The 24303-nt window shown below is 33.8% G+C and overlaps 1 protein-coding gene across 1 annotated transcript in view; it reads right to left on the reverse strand.

Annotated features, from left to right (window-relative positions):
* The window catches only part of LOC136798480 (uncharacterized), a 50071-nt gene extending 25768 nt beyond the window's left edge, over nt 1-24303 (reverse strand). Inside the window, exons 1-3 of the mRNA XM_067055095.1 lie at nt 24211-24303; nt 13403-16449; nt 13092-13157 (exon numbers count right to left, since the gene is read on the reverse strand). Of these exons, the coding sequence (XP_066911196.1) occupies nt 13092-13157; nt 13403-16436 (3100 nt within the window). The 5' untranslated portion in view covers nt 16437-16449; nt 24211-24303. The remainder of the gene's footprint in view (nt 1-13091; nt 13158-13402; nt 16450-24210) is intronic.

Genomic DNA, 24303 nt, shown 5'->3' on the forward strand with positions numbered 1-24303 from the left:
CCTTATTTTCGTTTGATGTACTCTAGAAATCTCAAAATTTGTTTCTCGTTTTAAAAAGACTTATAAGGTTTTCTGCGGAAGTGAAAGCTTAGAAAATGGAAACACAAAAAAACGTTTGTGTGTTTGCGTCAAGAATGGTATTAGGTTTCGGGAAACTAGTCTGTATACGTCACAGTTACATTGTTACTTCTCAAATAAGGCGTTCAGGCACCTTACCTTTTAAAGCCACTTTGTGTATTAATTAAAGAAGGATACAGGATTGGTATCTACACAAAATATTATCCGGGGAAAAGTGTCGAAATTATGAGTGAAGGAAAACATTTCATTTGGACTGCTTGAAGTGACCTAATTGTAATAAGGTGACGAATTTTTTTCCGACGAAATTTTCCCCGACTAATTAAAACCCCGACATTTTTCCCTGATAAGGTAGTTTACCCGCACCAATGTTAGAGCTGTTTCCTATTGACCAATTACACATTTTTTTTTATTAGAACCTAGTTTATAAGAACATTGAGGCTGAAATTCGTCGAAAAATTAAGAACATCGTAAGAACATGCCCAGCCTCAGTTTGGAAAAAGGTGACAAGAAACTACAATTTTTCCTCTTTTCAAGCAGTTTTAAATGAACTGTGCTCTTTATTTTGCATGACATTGTCGATTTAGAGGAGTCTGAAAAATTAAGAACGCATTTAAGAACATTTTAGGCTGAAAATTGCTAAAAAAATAAGCACAAATTTTAGGTGTTCTAATAAAAAAAAAACGTGTAAACTAATTTCAAACACTCTTTACTCATTAATGTACAGTGTGGAAGAGAGTCTTATCCATCATTCTTTAATCACCCTTCATCTTAGCTGATCTCCCAAACCTTTCTTTTTAGTTTTTTTTCTTCGATGGGCGTCACCCTCCTAAGAAAGGGGAGGGGCGTGTGCATGATAACGCCACCTTAAATCCAGAACTTTACAAGAGAATCTTAGCCCTGCAAAAATTTTAATTTCAATTTTTCATTCCATTCATTCAAAAAAATCAAGAAAGTTTTCAAACCTCTCCCCTATCCTTGCGAAATGAGAACAAAAATGGTAACTTACCAGCGAACAGGTTTGGTGTCGATGCCGTGATCTTTGAGATGAATTTACGATCATCGGGATCACTACTTATCCTGGGACGGTAAGCACCCGTCGTTAAATCGACTAATGACGTCACACGATATTTACCGATCGGTCTATCAGGATCACTTCCAAAACGCAGCCTACGAAATGTTGCTTTCATCCTTTCCATTTTACTACCTCTTTTATTCACAATCTATAATTTTTTTTCTCTCTAAATACCAGAAACTTTTCGGATTAAATCAGGTATACCCAAGAAAACAAGAATCCAAGAAAAATTGTAAAGAGTTCTATTAAGTAAATATACACCAGTGAGATTGAATAATTCACTAGTCTCAGATAAACTTTCTTTTTAAACTCTCTCAGAATGTCAAGTATAAATGTTTTTGAAACGAACTAAAGTCTGCTTTAACAGCCAAATTAATCTGATACCGTCAAACATGGTATACTTTCGTCAATAACAACTTGACAGGAACAATGGAAGTGGAAAGGTCCACAAATTAACCAAATAAACCGTCTCTATAAAAAAAGTGTTTTTCATGGAAAATAACACAAATAAAAGCATGACAGCTCCCTCTCAAAACAGCAGACAAGAAATGCAAATCGAACCACTTTAAAAAATAAACCAGACTCAGTAATGCAGTCAACTTGCTCAAATTCAAACCTCAATTTTTCGAATAGTTCAGTAATTCGACCTATTGTCTACGTAAAATGCAATTCTTCCCTAATTCGAAATAAATACTTTGTGACTTGAAGATCGAGTTACAGTAAGTAATACAATAACAAAATAAAATGCCTCCTCAATGTCTCAAAAAATACACCTACACAGACTGAACGCTTTGCCAACAAAACGAAAAATGAAAAATTGTATAGTATAGAAAACACATCTTGCAGCGGATAAACATTCAGGATTCTGATAGTGTCAGCATATCCTACATATTATTCAATTGATTTGTGATACACTAGAAATGTCAACGTATTGTGATCGAATTTCTTAACGACTTTTTTACTACTGTTTTATTATCATCGTCGGATAAATGAAGAATGAGAAGATTTTGGAAAAGGAAGATCTTTGTACTGCTTTTGTTGAAAGAATTAATTTAATTAATGAATTTGTGCTGGACTCTAAATATGCTATTTCCCCAACTTGATAAATGAATTCTCACGCTGGATGACTTAGGCGTGGATGTCAGATAATGTACTCTTTTTTTCTAAATTAAAGTAAACAAGCCACACACCTTTTTATAACAAACCTTTTTGAAAATAAAGTCATGTTATTTAAAGCATATTTCTTGAGGTATTTTGCGTACCTTAAGTCTTCTCAGAATTTGAAGTGTTTTAGCTTAATGTTTAACACTTATTGGAATGCGATGTAACATTACCCTTTGACGCATGCGTCGATATCTGTCTTTAAAAGTTGTAGAAACACCTTTGTTTACCTAGCGAAGAAAGCATCACTCAGCGAGCTTATGGTATTTTTGTTTGTTAAAATCCTGATTTGGATAAAGAATTCTTTTGGTATATTGTGTTTTCTCATAACATTCAAAAGAGTGTTGAAAATGTTCAGCTTTTTGGCAGGCTCTTTTTAGCCCTCTTTGCCCTCACTCTTTTGCACTTACTGGAATGTATTACCCAACCCCGCTTTCACGCCTACATGCATATATGTTACATCCCTAGAAACGCCTTTCTTTACATAGCGAAGAAAGTATCAGCCAATGATCTTTGTTGTTTTTGCTTGTTGATTTTATCTTTATATAAGATAAAGAATGCAATTCTCGATTTTTAAAACTGGATTAAGCCTTACAGTAGTTTAATTAAAATTTGGTCAAAATTGAGCAGAAAATCGATCTTTTTGACGCATTTTCTTTGCAATGAAAAAGCTTGACATCATATTTACCTAAAATATTTGATTGACAAGAAATACGAAATAACAAAAACTTAAAATCTGATGATAGCCGTGATGAAACTTATATTTCAATAGAAGATCATCAAAAACTTCATTTAAGCGATCATCAAAATACTTTAAAAGTTGCTCTTTAACCTTCAAATGACAGAGACATGATGTTGAGCTCTTTTTTGATTGAAATGAAGGACAACCCAACAAGCTAAGTATTTTTGAAGAAATTTTCTTGTATCTCATTTTTGATACAGGACTATATTGAATGTAGACTAGTGAGGCTCTGGTGCTAAGGGAATTACGATCAAAGTAGTATTCTCACTTAAAATTGGGAACCTCTGTGTACTTATACATACGTCATTCATGGAATGGAGGGTTCTCAAACTTAAAAACACAGGAGAAATACAGCAGATTCGAGCATTCTTTAAAATTATCACAGTATTCGGTAACGAGACTTTAAGTTTAAACAATAATTTGTGAAGCTGTCAAAGTTTTTCGTTCGAGACCCATTAATCAAGTAAATTAGGACCAATGTCTTGCCATGTTTATGTTTATGTTTCTTTTCTTTAAAGTTGATGCAAAGTAGTACAATGTGTACTTAGCTCGAGGCTAATCAATATCAACTATTAATTACAAATCTATCTAGAAGGTTGATACTCAAGATCAACTATTATTTACAAATTAATTTAAATTCAATCAATGAAACCAACGCCATGGATAAAAGTGCGACAGTTTCGGCAAGGACAAGTAGTGGGCCTCCATTGCTTGATTTCTTTCTTAAATTCATCTAGGTTTTTAAGTTTTTTAAAGTCATCGGGAAGGGTAGCCCAGATTTTAGGTCCCAGGAAAGCTAAAGACGATTTTCCATTCATTTCACTTTCAACTACTCTACTACGAAAGGAATTTCTTTTTCTCGTGTTGATCTTACATTGGTTTTTGAGAAATATTTTACTTTCTGATTCATTGAGTTTTGATTTAAATAGCTCTGTGGATAATGATTGAATTGCTCGTTGATGGAAGGTGGAACCGTTGTCAAGTTTCAACAGATCATCGAATGATGAGTTGTAGTCTGAGTAAACGATTCTCAAGCATCTTTTATGTAGATTGTTGATTTTATCTTCTAGAGCTCTGCTATGAAACATCCATATGAGAGGACAGTAATTGAAGTGGCATTTAATGAAAGCATTCATCAAGCGTTTCTTTTTTTCTAAAGTGAGATATGTGCTCATTCATATGCCATCTCTTATAACAATTTCCTGTAGACTGTATGAGGGCGTTATGCAGACGAACATTATTATGGGCCTTTTTTATATTTTATGGTAGACCAGGAACAAGCAAAGAAAACGAAATTGTCCCTCTTTAATTATTACAACTGCATGACTCAATTACAATGGAATTCTAACAAATTAAAGCTATTAGATTTAATGGATTTAATTTTTCTATCGGAGGCATTTAGCCAGCAATTTTTCTATCGTGCATTGATTTCTCAAAATGCAAATACACATACCCATTTGTAATTTAATACCTGCAACACTAATCAAATTAATATGATTTAAAATTACTGAGAGATATCAGGACCGATAGGCCTTCGTATATTCACGATATATCGTATACACGCTTTTTTTTTAAATAAGAATACACTTTTATAAGAATGTCCATGATGAAAATGGCCAAAAAACTAAGAATATGGTAAGAATATCACCATCATGGAATTTAGCAACTGAACCTAAGAATGCCATTTTTAATGCATTTTAACCTATAGATTGCCAATTTCGATCTTATCCTAAAAATACTGTAAGAGTATTTTTTGATGATTTTCGCCAAAAAGTTAAGAATATCCATGATGAAATGAAAAAACACCATTCTTATAAAAAAAAGCGTGTATACTTTTTACTTTGCTAGAATCAAGTCTAGTACAAACAGCATAATTTTTCGTTCAAAGTTTTACAGTTGAACCTCCATAAATGGAATGTTTGTCTCATTTAAAACGACTTTTATGGCACTTTAAAGGTGTCATAATAAGTCTGTTAAGCTATGTTTCTTCACTATAACTCGATTCATTCATTATACACCTTTGCGGCCGTAGTCGCGCGGGCATTTTTTTGTCCACTTTATCCCACTAAAACCGTCCCAATCCTTTTTTGACGCATTTTTCTATTGTCTATAGGTGCAAGAAAAGGACTGGGACGGTTTTAGTGGGATAAAACGGACAAAAACATGCCCGCGCGGCAATTGGTGGCTACGGTCGAAAAGGTTATTATGGTATGTTAAGCTATGTTTCTTTACTATAACTCGATTCATTATTATGGTACCCCTTACCCGACTGTCCTATGTATGTATGATGAGATGAAAGTAGACTAACCTTTGCAAAGTATGATGAAGACAGAGTTCCATGCCAAATTGTTCAAATTGATATTCATTTTGATGTCAATACTCGTGAACTTTATTTCATTGAATCTCCTCTATATTTTTCATTAAAATTTCTTATTTTCTACTAAAGTCACACTTTAAAAGAATCTTTGGGTTGAGTTCTTGAAAATCTTCTCCAATTATTCCAACAATAACAACACAACAAGAAACCCAACAATAATGCCCGCCAAAAATAGGAAATTCCAATAAAACTTAATCATATACTCCCCAACAAATCTTCTCGCAAACTTTTGAAAACAAAATTCACGTGATCAAAAGAATAGTTTGATTTCGATACCTTGTTCAAAAGATGACAAATAATTCGCGTGTCTAATTTTAAAACAAAGGAAAAACAAAAATATAATAATAGTTTCCTGTTGTATTTCCTTTAGAACAAAAATGATATAGTGAAATAAAACATGAAACAAAGCGATTTCTTCCAAACGAGACTGGCTAGCTACAGTGAAATCAATTGATTGATTTGACTGAAAAAAAATCTTCAGCTAGACTAGTAATCTATTGTTCTTGTAAAGGAAGATAATTAGTAATTAGGGAGTTATTAATTGACTGCGCAAACTCATTAAATTGATCGAATACTTTCCGTTATTGCACTTTTGACACTACATTTAATGAACCTGCAGGCTGCTACATGAATTTTAAAGTTTAGAAGCAATATCGTCTGGAAATTAGTTCATGGAGCCAAAACTTTGAATCGAATCTTTCTCCTGATAGGTCGTTTTGTCATAAGTACAAGGTCCACCTTTGATAACTTCTATTGAGAACGTGACTTATCAATTCCTTCACCTAAAGTATATTCTACATCTTTAACTTGAAATTAGCAGTGTTTCTCGGCATCCACTTAAATCCAATTTATAATTTTTTGGAAATATGATTAAAAAATTAACAGTTAAAAAACTCAAGAAGATGAAAAAGTATTCGTGCAAGGCATCCAAAAATGTATTCAATTTTAGCATGTCTTTTTTTCAATCTAATTGCTATTCCCGGAGGGGGGCAGTTACTACCCTTGCCGACGACGGGGTATCCCGCTGAGTTTCGAGAAATTGACCCTGAGTGGAACTCGTGACCCTGAGTGGGACTGAAATTCTAAAATTTCTTCAAATTTTATCTCTCACTTTTTCCCAAAATCTTCCATCTTTTTCAAAAAAGTTTCCTATGGGGGACAAATCTTTTTATTTGGGGACTCATGGAGGTGAAAAAAGGTACCCTGACCAGCGACATCCCGTACCCTTTTTCATGCCCAAGTATTTACCCTGACTGAGTTACTAACTTTTTGCTGAAAATAAGCAAAATTTTTAATGAATAGTGACTTGCCTTCGACAGATTTTGATATGTTTTCATAGGCTAATTGTTTTTCGACGGACAAAAGTCAAATGCAAATGCAAATGCAAATTGATTTAGTAAGAAGACCAAGTGGTAAGTCAGAAACATGACAATATAAAAAAACAGTTTCCAGCTTGAATTTCTAGACTGTGATTACTCCTGTATAAATCTTGAATTTGTTGCATAAGATATATTGGAGGGATGGTGATTTTAAACAATTTGGTACATGCAAGAAGGTATGGATGAAATCTGATTTGACATTGATGTAATTTTAATTGGGATTGCAAACTCTTAAAAAACGTTGACCCACATCAATCAAGTTAAGTGACACAAGTTTTAAATTATTAAATGATTTTACGCGACCAGATATTTATTAGCATCGTTAAAGAACTTTTCTTGAAAATTCCCTATTGCTATTCTTCTTTTTCAATTCTCAACCCAATGGCTCCCCGATTCTACTGGTTTTTGTATAAGAACAAAATATATAAAAATATAAGGTTTCGAGATGAAATTAAGAACATTCTAAGAACATTTTAACATGGCTTAAAACCCATAAAAAGTCAAGGACAGCCGAAAAACACTTCTATCTCCTTAGTATATCATCTACCGTTTCTGTCACTGATACTCACATGTAATTTGTTGGGATTTCAAAAAAAAAATCTTCAAATTAAATTGTGGAAATTGTCGTTTTTAAAGTTTTATTTTTAGTAGAATATTGACTTTCTTAGGTCCTAATTTAACTAGGATATCACAATTCACACTGGCAACCCTGTCACCGCTAAGTGGCGGCGGTGGTGGTTGGGTATGTTCCGTCCTCATTCTATTTTAAGAAAACCGGATGAGTGAAACACGAGAACAATATCTATAACGGATGTTTATACTTTTATTAATTTGTTCCGTCATTTAGATGTTCTAATTTCTTTGACGTACAGTAGTTTGAACAAAAAACGAGAAAAAGCTAATTTCCGATCGGGATATTAAATGTTTCTTTTTCATCTTCCGAAAAAAATGTAATTTGTTATATTTCATTCAGTTAATGGCAATATTTTATTAGAAGTGTTTGCTACTACACACCAGACTTGTAAATTACGACATGTTTGAACTCGGAAAATCGGACAAAACAAGCAACGTACACCACTTTCTGATTTTTTTGATTGCGAACTAAGGGACTAGGCAGTTTGTATCGGATAGAATAATATTTTAAATCGAAAAATTGAAACCCATTTGAAACTCTTTTACATTCAAAACTTTTCGTTTCGTAAATATCTTTTAGACAATTCTTACTTCTTTTTAAAGTCTATGTAAAAACCAGGTCTTTTGACTCTTACTGAAATACAAAATACTGGTTTCCATGAAGTAAAATAAGACTTACTTTTAAACTTGCAAAGAAAATTCTACAAAATGTTTCTCGGAAGCCCAAAACACAACCAGATTACAGGTCTCAAATGGAGGCCTAAAACGTCTCAAAAGTATTGAGAAATCAGAAAAACTTATCAAAGAAATTTTTCTTTCCTTTCATTTTTGTCTAGGTTTCTTTCTCTCTTAGTAGAAAACCCCGAAAATCGCAAGTAAGTATTAGAAAATAAAAGAATTTCACACTCAGTTTTTAAAACTTGACGAAGAAAGATTTTCTGTTAAATATATTTTTAGGGCTCTTAAATGACCTACAGCAACAACAATTCCTGTAATTAAGACTTCTAAAAGCATTTTGGTAAAAAGACAAGCCAAGAAAGTTCTCTTTCAACATTTATGATGAAAATTAATATCAACAAAACGTTTCAGCCTGACAAGATTTTACTTCAAGAATCTCAGGGGAAGACAGCTTCCCAAAAATCAATATGAAATATTTGGTATAAGATAGAGGCTATGTGATATTTTACCTTTCACTATCCTTACCGCAGAAAATACCCTGGCATAGTGATCCAACACCTTTTTAATACTGATGGTACTGATACCACGATTTATCACGAGCCATCCTTAAAGGTGTTTTAAAGATTTTCAGTCTTGCGAATCTCAACTTCAAAGCAAAATTTTAGAGAAAACTAACAGGTTACATTTATTGATCAAGTTGTATAATGACCACCACAGGTATCAATTAATGACTAATTAATGAGATCAACGTATTCGCTAATGAATAATTTTCTTGGTGAAATGATAATAATAATGACATCATTGAGTATTTCTTTGCCAATTACGTTACGTCTTTGAATATATCATACAGATATAGTTTCGAACGACTATAATTTATAATTTTTCATGTCTAGATGAAAGATGACGAAGATTTTTATTGAAGAACAAAAAGGACCGATGGAAACGTCATAGAAAAGACAACAAAGTTTGGCAAGTCTCATTCTTAAAAGCAAACGATGTATCTCTTTCAAAACTATCAACCTATCCTATTGGTAACTTGCATACTATGTAATCTCCTTAATAACCCAAACAAAATTTCCGGCCCCATCAGTTTTAGTTAACCCATAAATACAGAATCTGACTATTTACTTGTTTATAGAGAAAAATACAAGGGAATCCTTACCTAAAATTTTGCTGAACGTGGCTTGTTTCATTACTGCATGGAACATAACTGTTTTTACCCTCCAATCACTATTAATTCGAAACTTCTTGCCAAGTCACACAATTACATCAGATCATACAATACAACACAAAACCTGAAATGGTGCTCTTCTTCCTAGCTATCAAACCCAAGATGATACTCATTAATTAAACAGTATTAAACTGACATTATCTTTAAAATGTTGCTTCGACCATATTTGATGTGCTTCCTGCTAACTTAATCCTAATAGATTAATCAGTTCTGTTTCATACAGAAATGCTTATCATTACTGAAAAGTCTATATGTAAGTCTACTTTCAACTTGAGTAGCATACCTACAGCCTAAAAATCCTTAAATCTCACAGCCTTTAAAATTCATCAAAAATAACAACAACAGTCACCCGGAGGACGCACTTGGGTAAAATTGGGTACAGGGACGTGCCGCTGGTCAGGGTTCATTTTCAAGGCTCTGAAGATAACTGACAGGGTCCCAAATTTACTAATTTTCAAGATGTGTATGTGACAGGGTCGACTTTTGGTTATTTTGGACAATTTTCAGCATGGAAATTAGATTTCTTTTCAATTTTTCGTCTACTTTGAGTTAAGATTTTTCGTCCTGACAGGGTCAGAACTTACCAAATTTACCAATTCATATCTGACAAGGTCCACTTCTCAAACTTCAGAGGCACCTTCCTGTCGGCCGTCAAAGACAGTACCCTCCCCGGGAATAGTCATTCCTTAGGGAACTTAGAAGAGGACCTCTTAGATTTTTGACTCATTTGTCCGTATCTTTGATAGTGACTCATCATCTGGATTGTAATTAGATAGCAAAGATTCAAATTCCTTTACACACGAGACTCTATAACTCGAAAACCAAGGGGTTAAAAATAAATAATGGTTCAAGTTATTTAGGAGTTCGAGTGAAAGAAAGATGGAAGAAGCAGTTTTCTCTGAGCACAAGGAAGTATGTTCGAGGCTTAGAGACATTCGTTTTATCTCGAGAGTTATAACGAGAAACAAGCCATGAAGAATTTACAATTGTTGTTTCTATGAATAAATATTGTGATGGTTAGAAGCATCCTACATGACGCCACATGGATGATTGGAATCTATATATTGCATCGACTGAGACTTTAATCCTCTCTGGTGTCTATTTGGCCAGGAAACTTTTCAAGATTGCCAGATTTCCTTCGGAAGAATCGAAATTGAATGGTCTAAAATTAGATTTTTTCATGTGATTTCATTCGTTCCAAACCTCTATAGACATTAGTGACATCAATAAATATAACACGTTTCGATACCATAATTCGAGTCTTCCCGCAGAATAACTAACGCTGAAGGACATAATAAAAATCTCCAATGATTTCATGCAATGATACCATTTAAAGCAAATTTATCTTTACTGGTTGTCTAATAGATCCCTCTAATTTCAATCTATAATTCATGATATTTTTTTGATTTTCTTATATGGAAAATTCTTATCCTAGTCCCCCCATATTTATTGCGGTAATACCCAAAAGCCAGAACATATACTATAATGCCATAATGTAGGTGCATAGGTGTACCATCAATTGGAAATCTTCAAGATCTATTTCAGAGCGCTCTCGCTCTTACGTGTTTACGTAATATACAACTAGTTACGAGATATTATATAACTCTGTGTATAACTTGTAGCTCATAATAAAATTGACACCAGCTTACAAGAAATCCAAATAAAGCGACTGATTGGATAATAATAGTCAAGGATATTGTTTGATTAAATCAATTGAAGTTGAAAGATAAAGACTCTTGACAGACATGTTGATGGAATATGAAATGACGGACGCCCGATTAAATCGAAGATTTTAGGATCTAAAACGAAATTTTGTGAATCTTGGGACTCTTAGCGGGACTTTTTTTCCTAAAATTTAGCTTTTTTAGGGATAGAAATTCGAGTTTTGATTTTTTGTAACCCTTAGTAGGGAAACTGAAATTAGATGTTGAGGGACTTTGAAGATCCAAAAAGGCTCTTGAAAAAAAAACCCAGAAAATTGAAAGTTAAAACATAGCTTCTTAGTGATAATAGATGGTTCCTAACATTAATAAAATGTGGGTAGGGCATCTTTGAAATACGTCAATAAAAACGTCAATAAGAATTTCAACTATTTGTCAAGTTGTTGGGAATGAGCTGGAAAAAAGGAAAGAAATACAAAATGATATAAAAGCTATAGTGTTTGTCAGAAAGATTTGCTTATTGATTCTGGTTGAAAGTTATATTAATTGAGTTTATTAGAGTTTTCGTCCTAATTGGATATGACGAGATTAATCAATTTGATATAACCAAAATCATATATGCAATTCTTTGCCGTACTCTAAGTTATGAAGGTTTTACCCCTCCCCACTCAATTTGGATTTCTGATTTAAAAAAAGCTAATCATCACTGATGCTTGGTGCACCTTATGGTCACATACACCTGTATTTATCTGTAACTACACCCCTGTGCCGTAAACCCTTTTCCGATGGTAAAGTCAGGCAAAAGATCATCCCCTGTAAGAAAAATATTCGCTATTGAGAAAACTGAAATTTTCGTCCTTACTAGAAAAGTTTTTCAATTTTCGAATTGCAGACAATAGAATTTGAACTCCACTAAATAAGCCAATGGCCTGGCTCGTTAAAATATCCTCACCGGGGCAATGAGAAGGGAGTGTCAAACTATAACGTAGGCTTCTCAAACTTTCCATATGGGCCGAGACAATATGGGAGCAGGGTTCAGAAAGAATTTATTTGAAAAAAAAGAACCAAAGTGGACCTTAGTCCCGGGGGAGTAATTAGGCAAAAATGGGTGCTGGGTATGTGTGGACGGTTAGGGTCGGATTTTCCACCTTTCAAAGTCTCTCTAAAGGTCGCAAAAATCAGAAAAATTTAAATTAGTCTCTCTAAGGGTCGGAAAATTCACGATTTCTAGGAAACTTTTTTGATTTAGAGTGAAAAAATTGTAAAAAAGTCTCTCTAAGGGTAGGGAATATTTCAAAAATCGAAGAAGATTTTCAAAAAAGTCTCTCTAATGGTTACCTTTTCAGCAAAGATCAGTCTCTCTAAGGGTCGGTTTTTGGGGGTCCCATCCACACATATCCCTCATCTGCCAACCCTAATACCCCCTGGACCTTAGTCCTGACGTAAACTAGCCAAACTTTTTAGTCAATTAGAACGGCTTGACAATGTTTGATTACAGACGCCAATCTTTTAAGCAAACAATATAAAACCTTATTATACTTAATTCAACCGTTATCATAATAACAGGAAATTGATCCACCGATTTACTGACAGAGTAAAAAAAAATCAAAAAGTGTTTCTCTATTTGTATTGACATATCTGACATTTTACAAGTCTGTACGACACATAAGCTTTTTGTACACAACAATTCTATTTTTGAACATCTTGCTCGAAATGTCACAATATCAAAGAGGGCCAGAGCCAGACTGAAAAACTTCAGTCGAAGTAATATGCACTCTCTGAAAACAACACAAGTTGCATTTTATAGTTCAGAATATGAACCATCAGCTCAACCATCAGATATGAGATCACACTTTGGAATATCAAGTACTTCAAAATTAAATGCAAACAAAAAGGAGTCTGTTGGCAAAATCTATAGAGTCATACATACCACCAGTATGGACAGAATTGCAGTGAAGTTAAGGCAAACACGTTAGCTACTAAATAGGCTTTCCTACCTAGAGTTTGAACCTTAAACTTTAATAACATAAATAAGTGCTTATTGAAGTAATAACTAAAAGGAATAAGGCATAAACAAACCTCCATAACCATTGTTTGATTCATTGTCAGAATTTGTGGTGATGCTTTCCGTATCTCCTTGAGTACCTGAAGTCAATATCAAAGAATAAAGATTGAGACAAAATTGGGAGATACTCGCTCATTAGATCGTCAATACACTATACTGAAAATGAAGGAGCCAACATTGAAGGAAAAGCTTGGACTATTGCATATTTTATTTGAAATATTGCCATCCCTTAAATTTCAGACTTCTACAGTTAACGCTCTCATAAACAAAGAGCCTGAGCCCCCCCCCTTCGGATCCACCACCGAAATTCTACAATGATAAATACCTTGGTCATTGAGTTCTTCGATCATTCTGAATCTTCTTCTATAGCTTCCAATATGATCCATTGAATGTCTCCTTCGTTTAGCGCGACATTTCTTAGCTGAAGCTATACCAAGATACATATGCGAGTGTTTACCTAACGCTCGGTAACTTTCCAATAACCTTTCTGCCAGCACACTTGACGGTTGAAATTGGTTTTCCATTTGACGGCGTTGGTGTGTTGCCGTATCTGAAGACATTCTACGCGTTTTGTTTTGAGTTCTAAGCTCCGATCCTTCAGGAGATGTTTCAGTTAGATGTAGAAAACGTTGCGCGAGGTCAGTATGGTTCTGGCGATGTTTAGGTTGAATATCCTTTTGCACGTCAATGTTTAAGTTGATATCTAGTTCTGGAGATTTTCTGCATTTGATGCTTTCCTCACGTATATTACAAGTTTTAACATCATCCTGACGTTCTACTACATCGCTGCTAATAGATTTAACATTATCATTAGAATTCATAGTTTGATTTAATAAATTTACAGTACAATGTTGATCAAAATCACTTTCTCTTGGTAATGGGCTTACGTTTTTACGCATATTCGACTCTTTGCTTTCCTCACAAGGAGAACTTATCGTCTCTTTGGATGTCTTGGGTTGTAAGCCCTCAAAAGAAATCACTTTTCTCCTCTCAATTCGAAATTTAAAGTCATTTTTAACAAAAGAGTCAACGCTCCAGGACCTCAGTTTCACTGATTCAATATTTGCATAATTATTAGTCTCCAGCATTGGGTTTCGCCCAGATATTGTCAAGTCTGATGTTAGTGTGGCCCTGGGCTTCTCTAATGTCGTATTCTTATTTCTCAGATTAAACGGTGAGAATGATAAAGAGTTAACTCGGGATATCTTACGTCGAGTATGACTCGGCTCATATTCAGATTTCTTTGGCTTTAGTGATAGTTCTTTCTTGATATAATTGGTTTCATCCTCGGAATCACTTTTATCACAAAGTCTCGCTATATCATTTGATGTCTGTTGTATGTAATTACGTATTTGACGCCGATCCATACTCTCACTGTATTCACATGGCGTAAGATTTGACGGTATTGAAGAACGACGGGGTGTCGCTAATGGGCTTGTACGTCGTCGGCGATTGGACGGCGACACAAGGTTTACACTATTGGGTGTTTCTTCCTTTATGTTTCTAAAAATTTCTCGATTTGAACAAATTGTGAAACTCGATTTGGTTTTATTGAAAGTGTCTTTATTGCTATCGTCTGTACTCCCTGAATCCAAGATAGCAGGTAATGACGATCTACGATGATAGCTCAAAGTGTCTTTGGGACAACAAAACTCACTTTCTTCATCTGAAGTCACTTCTTTGATTTCGCTCAAATAATTTCGTCGTGTATGACGTGATTTGGTTAAAACAGCCGGTGACGAGGATCTACGGTCCGTCGAGTAATAGTAGCTATGGTAACTACAGTCTTGCTCCTCTTCGTCAGAAGAATCAACTTCTTCTTCAATTTCAGTCAAATGATCGTCGTTTAAGTCACCTGAATTATCAATCGGTAACAAATATTTATGATGATATTGACCTTCGATTTCAAAGTTTACTAGTTCTCTTTCACCGAGGTTGTCTTCATCAGATAGACGTCTTTCGTTCAAATTCTCTTTAATGCAACTATCATCAGTGTCTGCAAAATCACTTAGATTACCGTTCTTACTACGGCGGTCACTCTCAACAAACAGTGTTTCTGGCTCATCAATATCACTTAGATTTTCTTTCGAACTGCTCGTATTGTAGCCGTGATCAACAACCAAGCTACTACTGTTATTTCTCAACGATCCTTCATCGTCAGCATCATTATCTAAAGGAGCTACCAGATCATCTATCCCATTGTAAGACTTAACCGTATTCATTTTATTAAGTAAGTCACAAGACACCGACACAAGACGTATCTCTTTTTCCGGTTCAATCTTATCAGCCATTGAAGTATTCTGATAACAGATCCTATCTTTAGCTAATCCCTTGTTTTCCTCGATGTCTTCAAGTCGATTGAAAATAGGTTGTGTTATAACAATAGGTGGTGCTTTATGTTTCGCGATTGTCTTCACCAAATCCAAGTTTTCCTGCTTTGATTGTTGAGGGTCATTCAATGTTTCAATCTTCTTTTGTCCATGTATTATATTAATGTTATTTACTTCACCACTTAAATTTCTTTGACGTTGTTGACTTCCCTTTATGCCAATAGGAAGTGTGTTCAAATAATTGTTACAGCTTTCGTTTTCCCCTACACTTTGTGGCCTACTGATTTCTTTAAGGCTGTGACCAATGTTTTTGTATGAATGCAAATTTAGTTGAATGTTTGAAAGTTGTTTTATTTGTTTTGTCTTTTCTTCATCAATGTCGTTCAACGTGTTTCGCTTTTGTTGATGATGGTCAAGTTGTTGGGACAAAGTAATGTCATTTACAAACATTGTGTTTTGTTGGTTTAAAACATTCGTTTTCTTAGTCATCTTGGTTGTTTGTTTGATATTTCCTTCCCCAAAATTGAGTGTCGCAAGTTCATTATTTGGAGACCTCGACGAAATGTTATTTGCAAACATTGAATCTTGTAGGTTTAGGGTATTGTCATCTTGACGTGATATAGAGTCAGATCTTGTTTGTTTGATGATATCTTTGTGGTGAAAGGCAAGTGTCTCTGAAATGTTAGGTTCGCTGACATTCTGATACGTGAGTAAAGCGTGAGTAAATTTCAAGGCTGGAGGCTTGCTTTGTTGATTTTGTTTTTTGTCCATTTTGGGAGTCAGCTGTGATGTTGTGTTTAATGTTTGTGGTCTCCGGTCATGGTTATTTTGATTGTGTTGATAGTTAGTACGAGACATGACTTCGTGATCAAATATTAGCGGCTGTGGTTGTATTGTACTTTTGTTCAGTATGGTCTTTCTTGATTTTGGTGGTGGTGAGTCGTCTCTTTTAGGCATACAGTGGTTGTTGTTAAATTGCATCAATTCGCAACGATTTAAACGTATGATGGGAACACGTTCAAATACCATCTTTTACTGATATCTGAAAAAGAGAGTATAAAGGTGTATTAGAGACAACTAGAACCCTAATTCCTAGGAATTTCCAAAATGTTTAAGCGTTTACGCCCGTTTCAAGGGTAGATACTGTACATTAAGCTCGCGTGATAACCTAACTGACACACAACGCTGTTTCAACGTTTATCTAATTGTTATACGGGTGGTAGAAACTCTATCCAGCGCGCACCCACCCAAAATTGACAGATTAAACTATCGTCTTATAATAAGGTTGAGGTTCAAGATCCTGAATTTATCCTATACATGTACGTAAAAAAATGATAATCCAAACTTCCGCTAACTGAGGAGACAGAAGTGATTGATATTAGATTATTAAAATCCATTTAAGAAAAAATTGAAATTGTTACCAATTTCGCGACTTAGCATCTAGCTTAGTGAGGTTTTTAAGATTTTAATTTGCTGGCTCATTAAAACAATCAATTAACTCTAAACAAGTGATCGATACTTAATTGTCTTAAACTACGATTGATTGGCGATTTTAGTAACGTTACTATGAAGAAGGATGAGTCGATATGCTTAAAATATAATCGCAAAAATATGATACCTGTCTATATATTAGACAAATGGATTAGTACATTGGACAACAAAAACGTGTAGTTTTATCCGGATAGAGTATACAGTATGGACAGCTCAGTCAATAACATCAAATGACATAAATGAAGCTTTCGAAGACATTCAAAAAAGATCAATCACTGACGGTTACAATCATTGAGTTTCAAGCCCGAAGGGCTAAAGGCGAAACTTTAACCCTTCTCAGGCAAGAGAAATTGAAGCCACTTATCCCATGCAAAACGCACATAGAACGCGTCGTAATCATGACGACGGATTGTATCTAGCGGTTTCTTCCTTTGAGGACTACATTTTTTGAAATCTAGCGATAGATTTTAGTTTTAATCCGGAGTTTGTGTAAAAACTACGCGCGGGCGTTCTGGAAGGGAAATAAGTGGTTTCATTTCCCATCCAGGAGTCTCGCCTCTAGCCCGAAACTAAATGCTACAATCTTTTGGTATCTTATTATCAACAAGCTAAATATTCGAGATGTTTTAACTCATTTCAATGTAAACATTTGAAAATTCTTCCGACACTATCCCAATCTCTAACAATATACACCAAAAAAAATCCTACAACATGAAGTATAACAGCCTCATTCAGCTCTTCATTTTCAAAACAAATCAAAATAGATACACTTATTAGCAAGTTGATGTTAATTTTCTCAATTATCCTGAATCAGAAAAACAAGTCTATTGTCCTCCCACAATATCTTAAAAATTTCTTTGTCATTTTCTGAATATCTTGATTATCATTGTTTATTTCCATTGATAAAACGAGCATCCAAGTCATTGTGACAATTCTATTTTAGTAAATGGTTAATTTAGAAATACATTCGAATACACGCTTTTTTTTAATAAGAATACACTTTATAAGAATGTCCATGATGAAAATGGCCAAAAAATTAAGAATATGCTAAGAATATCACCATCATGGAATTTCGCTATTCAAGCTAAGAATGTCATTTTTAGAGAATTTTAAATTACAAATTGCCATTTACCCCCAAGTAATAAGAATGCTGTAAGAATATTTTAGGATGATTTTCCCAAAAAAGTTAAGAATATCCATGATGAAATGGATTTACACCATTCTTATAAAAAAAAAGCGTGTATTCGAGGAATTAAGTTTTGAATTAACGAATTTCTTAAGGGAAAATGAAAAATTTTTGAAATGAATTTGAAAATTTTATAAAGCTTTATGTATTTACTTCGGTTTCCACTGGCCATAAAAATACACAACTGTGAAGAACAAAAAAATGACATCAAGTATCAATCTCTCAAGTAATTGAAAATCCCTGGCACCTGCGACACCTGAAGCCAGTCCAGTACCATAGAGACAATGCTAGCAATAGGTATGATTAGAGATAAGAAAAATGAATTTTACACTTTTAAAACCCTAAAAAAGACCTTAAGCTCAAAGTTTTTAAAATTGCAGTTAAACTACTAGAAAAGATCAAGTTAGTTCACCATATTATGTGGGACGAGGTGGAGTTTTTAGAAGCTCTTATTTGATTCGGTTGGTCCGCGTAATAATTTTTAACCAGTAATATAACAATTTTGTTACTTTTTCTATAAAGAACGCGCCATTTTTATTCCTTCGAATGACCAATTATTAAGGTATCTTATAAAAACTCCATCTCATCTCTATTAAGTACACTAAATATCCCAACTATCAAGCAAAATTGAATCCAGATTCCAGTGACTCTACGTGACCTCAAGAACATTTTTCATTATCCATCTAAAACAAAAAACATTGAGGAAAATCAAGTAACATGAATATACACACCTTGCTAGTTTATCTACAAATAGTAATCACTTAATGAAACCCGACTAAGTACTACCAAACTAATTATAATACTTAATTATTACAAAAGTCACGTGGTGGAGCCCGGAGAAATCGTAAACCGCAATATTTCTGTTTCGAAATAAGAAAACTATATAACAACAGAAAAAGGTTGGGTTACCCATGATGTTACTGATAGCTGATTTCTGAGTTTCAATTATTAGGTCATAGATAAAATTCTAACTGGGATTCTCGTAAGTTTTTCTTTTAACTCATCTAACTTTTGTTCTTAACATATGATGTTTTTAAATGGATATGCTTATAGAAAAATTTGGATGAAGCGGGGTTTTAAGGATGTTATGTAAAAATATGGAAATCATGTATTCTTTTAATCTTACTTGCAATTGGTTTCCTAAGAGGAAAAACAATGGAATCCGAAAAACAAATCAAAAACATTTCCCGCCGTAAGAGAAGGCATTACGAAGAAAAATTTTAAATGTTTCAAATGATTACAGAGACATTAAACTAGGACATCACTTTGATAGAGAGGAGTAAAGATCTACTATTCAGAAAAGAGAGGTTTCAGTTGAGACACCGATAAGCAGGTGCCATAGTTAGTCGAAAAAGATTCTCAGTGTTTCGTAAATGAATTGTTTTCGCTTTGCCATTACGTAATTCTACCAAAAAGAGACCGGATAGTAAGAGATTTGTGAAAGAGAAATCACCCAACCAACAAGAACAAGAAAAAACCTTACGGTAAATTACTTCGGAAATCTTCTTCTATTGTTTTCAAGCTTCCTTGACAATTTTAAGGTTTCAACAAGTGCATTTCAATATTTGGGTGGGATAGAAATACCATAATGAGTAACGATACTGTCATAATGATAGATATTGGTTAAAAAAGAGAAATGATTAGCCACGTTCCTGTATAGAAATGTCTGGCGACACTTAACGATGAGACTCGTACCTAGACCTTTAGTTCGTTTTTTTACGACAGTATTCACGATCGTATCACAGCCATTAGTAAAATCAAAAATTGGTGGAAGTTGCTCTGGGTACGAGATTGGGGAGAGTACAGAGGTTGCGAACACCGAAATACCCACACATCGTCAACACCGACAGCAAAAATTGCGAAAATCCTTATATTTTCATTTTTGTCTTTAAATACCGACACACCGACGGAAAAAAGGTCTTATACCGTAACACCGCCAAACTTGTACCCCCTCCCGTGAATGAAATCTAATATGTCAAAAAATCTGGTAATGTTTTGAAATAACACCTCATTCCATATGCAATGGTTTTATATGAAAATTGGCCGTTGAGGTAAATGCGAGGCTTTAGACTTACTGTAGAAATTACAACCAAGCCTCAATAATTAAAAACGTGTTGTCAAGGTAGTATTACTTACTTGAATTACTAGCGTGCATAAGGGGAAGCGTTATAATCTTAAAATAAAGATACAACCATTTCAGATAATTTGATTTGTTGCCGGTAAACAGTGGGTATATATAGTTGGTTTCTCTTAAATTAGAAAGTTGGTTTTACGTAACCACAAACCTCCAAAATTTAATCAAAAAAATATTCTATTCAAAGGTGTTTGTTAAATATTTCCCGTTTTCCAAAAGGGAAATATTTTTTAAAACGGGCTTTCTCCATCATAATAATAATAATAATTTCCCGTGTCAAAACGCCCTCCGTACGCCCTGACTGACGCCCGCTTTAGCGCCTAAAGAAAGTCTACTTTATAATAATCAAATCAATATCTCCTGATTGAAGGCAATATGCCTTTCGGTAATTAGTTCTTACAAAGTAAACAAATGATGGCGAAAAAGATGAGCATATCTATTTTTATTATAAGCATCTACTTTATAAGAATCAAATCAATAACTCTTGATTGAAGGCAATATATCTTTCGGTAATTAGTTATTAGAAAGTAAACAAAGGATGGCAAAAAAGATGAGCATATTTATTTTTATTATAAGCATCTACTTTATAAGAATCAAATCAATAACTCTTGATTGAAGGCAATATATCTTTCGGTAATTAGTTATTAGAAAGTAAACAAAGGATGGCAAAAAAGATGAGCATATTTATTTTTATTATAAGCATCTACTTTATAAGAATCAAATCAATATCTCTTGATTGAAGGCAACATGCCTATCGGTAATTAGTTCTTACAAAGTAAACAAAGGATGGCGAAAAAGATGAGTATATTTATTTTTATTATAAGCATCTACTTTATAAGAATCAAATCAATAACTCTTGATTGAAGGCAATATGCCTTTCGGTAATTAGTCCTTACAAAGTAAACAAAGGATGGCGAAAAAGATGAGCTTATCTATTTTTATTATAAACATCCACTTTATAAGAATCAAATCAATAACTCTTGATTGAAGGCAATATATCTTTCGGTAATTAGTTATTAGAAAGTAAACAAAGGATGGCAAAAAAGATGAGCATATTTATTTTTATTATAAGCATCTACTTTATAAGAATCAAATCAATATCTCTTGATTGAAGGCAACATGCCTATCGGTAATTAGTTCTTACAAAGTAAACAAAGGATGGCAAAAAAGATGAGTATATTTATTTTTATTATAAGCATCTACTTTATAAGAATCAAATCAATAACTCTTGATTGAAGGCAATATGCCTTTCGGTAATTAGTCCTTACAAAGTAAACAAAGGATGGCGAAAAAGATGAGCTTATTTATTTTTATTATAAGCATCTACTTTATAAGAATCAAATCAATATCTCTTGATTGAAGGCAATTATATCTTTCGGTAATTAGTTATTAGAAAGTAAACAAAGGATGGATAAAAAGATGAGCATATTTACTTTTATTATAAGCATCTACTTTATAAGAATCAAATCAATATCTCTTGATTGAAGGCAATTATATCTTTCGGTAATTAGTTATTAGAAAGTAAACAAAGGATGGATAAAAAGATGAGCATATTTACTTTTATTATAAGCATCTACTTTATAAGAATCAAATTAATAACTCTTGATTGAAGGCAATATATCTTTCGGTAATTAAGTCTTACAAAGTAAACAAAGTATGGCGAAAAAGATGAGCATATTTATTTTTATTATAAGTGTCTACTTTATAAGAATCAAATAAATTTCAGATTTTTGGCGTTTTCACTGTGATAACATGTGAGCGATAACTTCTCTTTTTGAGTTGTGAGCGACTGTCTATCTCATGTCATCTCAAAAGTAAAGTTAAAACCAAGCTTTCGTCCTCCAATTAAATTTTATTTATAAAACGAATTTAAAATCTACACACGTGTAATTTTGCTTACTTAGGGATATTTCGATAGGAAGCTCTCCGGGGCATTCTTAGCGACAGCTACTTGCTGGTATATGTCAATAATGACCTTCATTTTTAAGGAAATATTTAGTCGCATTTTTGCGAATCTTGTTTTTAAATAAGAGGGATATCGTTTGCTTACTCGTCAATTTTAATTCACATTCTTTTTCACATTGGATTGACACGGATGTGGAGCAAGATTGGTCAGAAAAAGGAAAAAATAAACTATAATATATGAAACGGGAACACTTATGTGCTTTTGGGGGGGGGGGGGATAAGAAACTAAATGAGCCCCCACCTAGTTTGCGTGATGGCGTCCACTCGTTCCTAAGCTTTAAAAGGTTGACTGTCTCATAAAATATTGATTTAACGGCATCATTGATGCCAGCCAGCGTCTACAGAATACCTACATGTGTAGCCAAAATACCTCTTTCTTAAATATACCTATTGAAATATTGGTAAAATAAAAATAAAATCAGTCTCGCTGAAAATATTTCCGTTGCTGAACATAAAAGACACCGCGATATTTGTGTTTGGGTTCACAGTTTACCAAAAGTGTCCCGTTGTCAAAAAATGGCATTTGAATCAACACAAGGAAGAGCATCACAAAACGAACTCTTTCTGATACATATATACGGTTGCTATTCGTTTAATGTCGATGGTATGGAGAGTATCTGATACTCCTTGGACTTCGACTTCGTAATTTTAACACTTGAACAAGGAATATACCTTTTTGTTACCTAATTCATTAATATCGCCGGATTCAATCTACATTTAAATTGTCTTCATCAGATATACCAAAGCTCTCTGGCAAAAGTGTTTTTTCAACGTTTAAACACTGTTAATACTTAGGAAAACTAAGGAAATCAATCTCGTTCCCAGTGCTCGCAACTTTCGAAACGTGAGTATCGTCAGTAATGTCCATTAGTAATTTATTAAAGCCTGCTCGGATAAATTGCGACTAGGTTGCACCAAGGACATAATTTTTACTTAATCTATGACTTTACAGGCATGGACCATCGAGACAAAGTTAAATGAAGTTCTAACCTATCATTCTATCATTCGAACTTTTGAACCCAAAGCAACAACACGATACAAAAATACATAAAAAAGACTGAATATTTCAAAATCGTTACACTGTAACAAAGAATAAATTTAAAGCCTTACGACAAACAAACAAGTTTCAATTTCCTTCGCACTAACAAGATAAAACATAATCCGTTTAAGTAGAGAGCCAAACACACCAAACAACTTTTAGAAAAAAATGCTTTCACCACTAAAAGTGTATACTTATGGCACGCGAGCTTTCAAGTACGCGGTTCAGAAAGTATGTAAACTTTTTGTTTGAATACAAAATATCAAATTCTTGATGAGTAGGAGAATTTTACTTTCAACTGTCAAGCTTATTGCATAAGATTCTCTGCTGGTCTTATATGCCAATTAAGGAAATTTGGAGACGAAAGAATGTGTGTAGGTAAAATTAGAGTCCTGTGGATCTTATAGTACAAAATCGAACCTTACACACTTTTTTCTTCTATAAGAACTAGTAAAATTTCTATGAGGATCGGCTGTTCTTATTTTTTGGCACTTTGAGCCTCAAATGTTCTTATCCTGTTCTTATTTATAGGGTGAAATTGAGGTGTTTTAAGCTTTGTACCCAATTTTTACTATTTTGACCTCTTTATTGCTTGAAATTGAGTAATTCCAGGTTCAGTATGATCTTAAATTGTTCCTATTTTTCTCGATTTTGAGCCTCATTATTGAAATAAAATTGTCCTTTTAAAATAAAAAGAGTGTAGTGTACTTTTCGAAAAACTTTTCGTCCAATAAATGCCTCATTTGCTAAAAATGGTCAAACGACTTCGTTGGCCTCACTCTTTACACTCTCATACTGCACCGTCTCTCCTAATATCAACATGCACTTTGGAAGTCTAGAAAACTTACCATTACTATAGTGTCCCTACTGGGAAAGCCAGTTGGTTCCTACATCTCCATTGGCTAAAGATTTTTAGTAGGTAACCTGGGACAGGCGGTGTATTAGAAAATTTATAGGTGTAGTTAGCTGGAAAAAAAAGTAAACTTACCTTCATTTTGATAAGGATTTTTTTCTTCGAAATAAAATGTTTGCTGTGAACATCTGGTTGCATCGATTCTTTTGCAAAGATTCTTTCGCCATA

This window comes from Clytia hemisphaerica, unplaced genomic scaffold, assembly GCF_902728285.1.
Source record: "Clytia hemisphaerica strain Z4C2 unplaced genomic scaffold, Clytia hemisphaerica genome assembly, whole genome shotgun sequence".
Classification (NCBI taxonomy): domain Eukaryota; kingdom Metazoa; phylum Cnidaria; class Hydrozoa; order Leptothecata; family Clytiidae; genus Clytia; species Clytia hemisphaerica.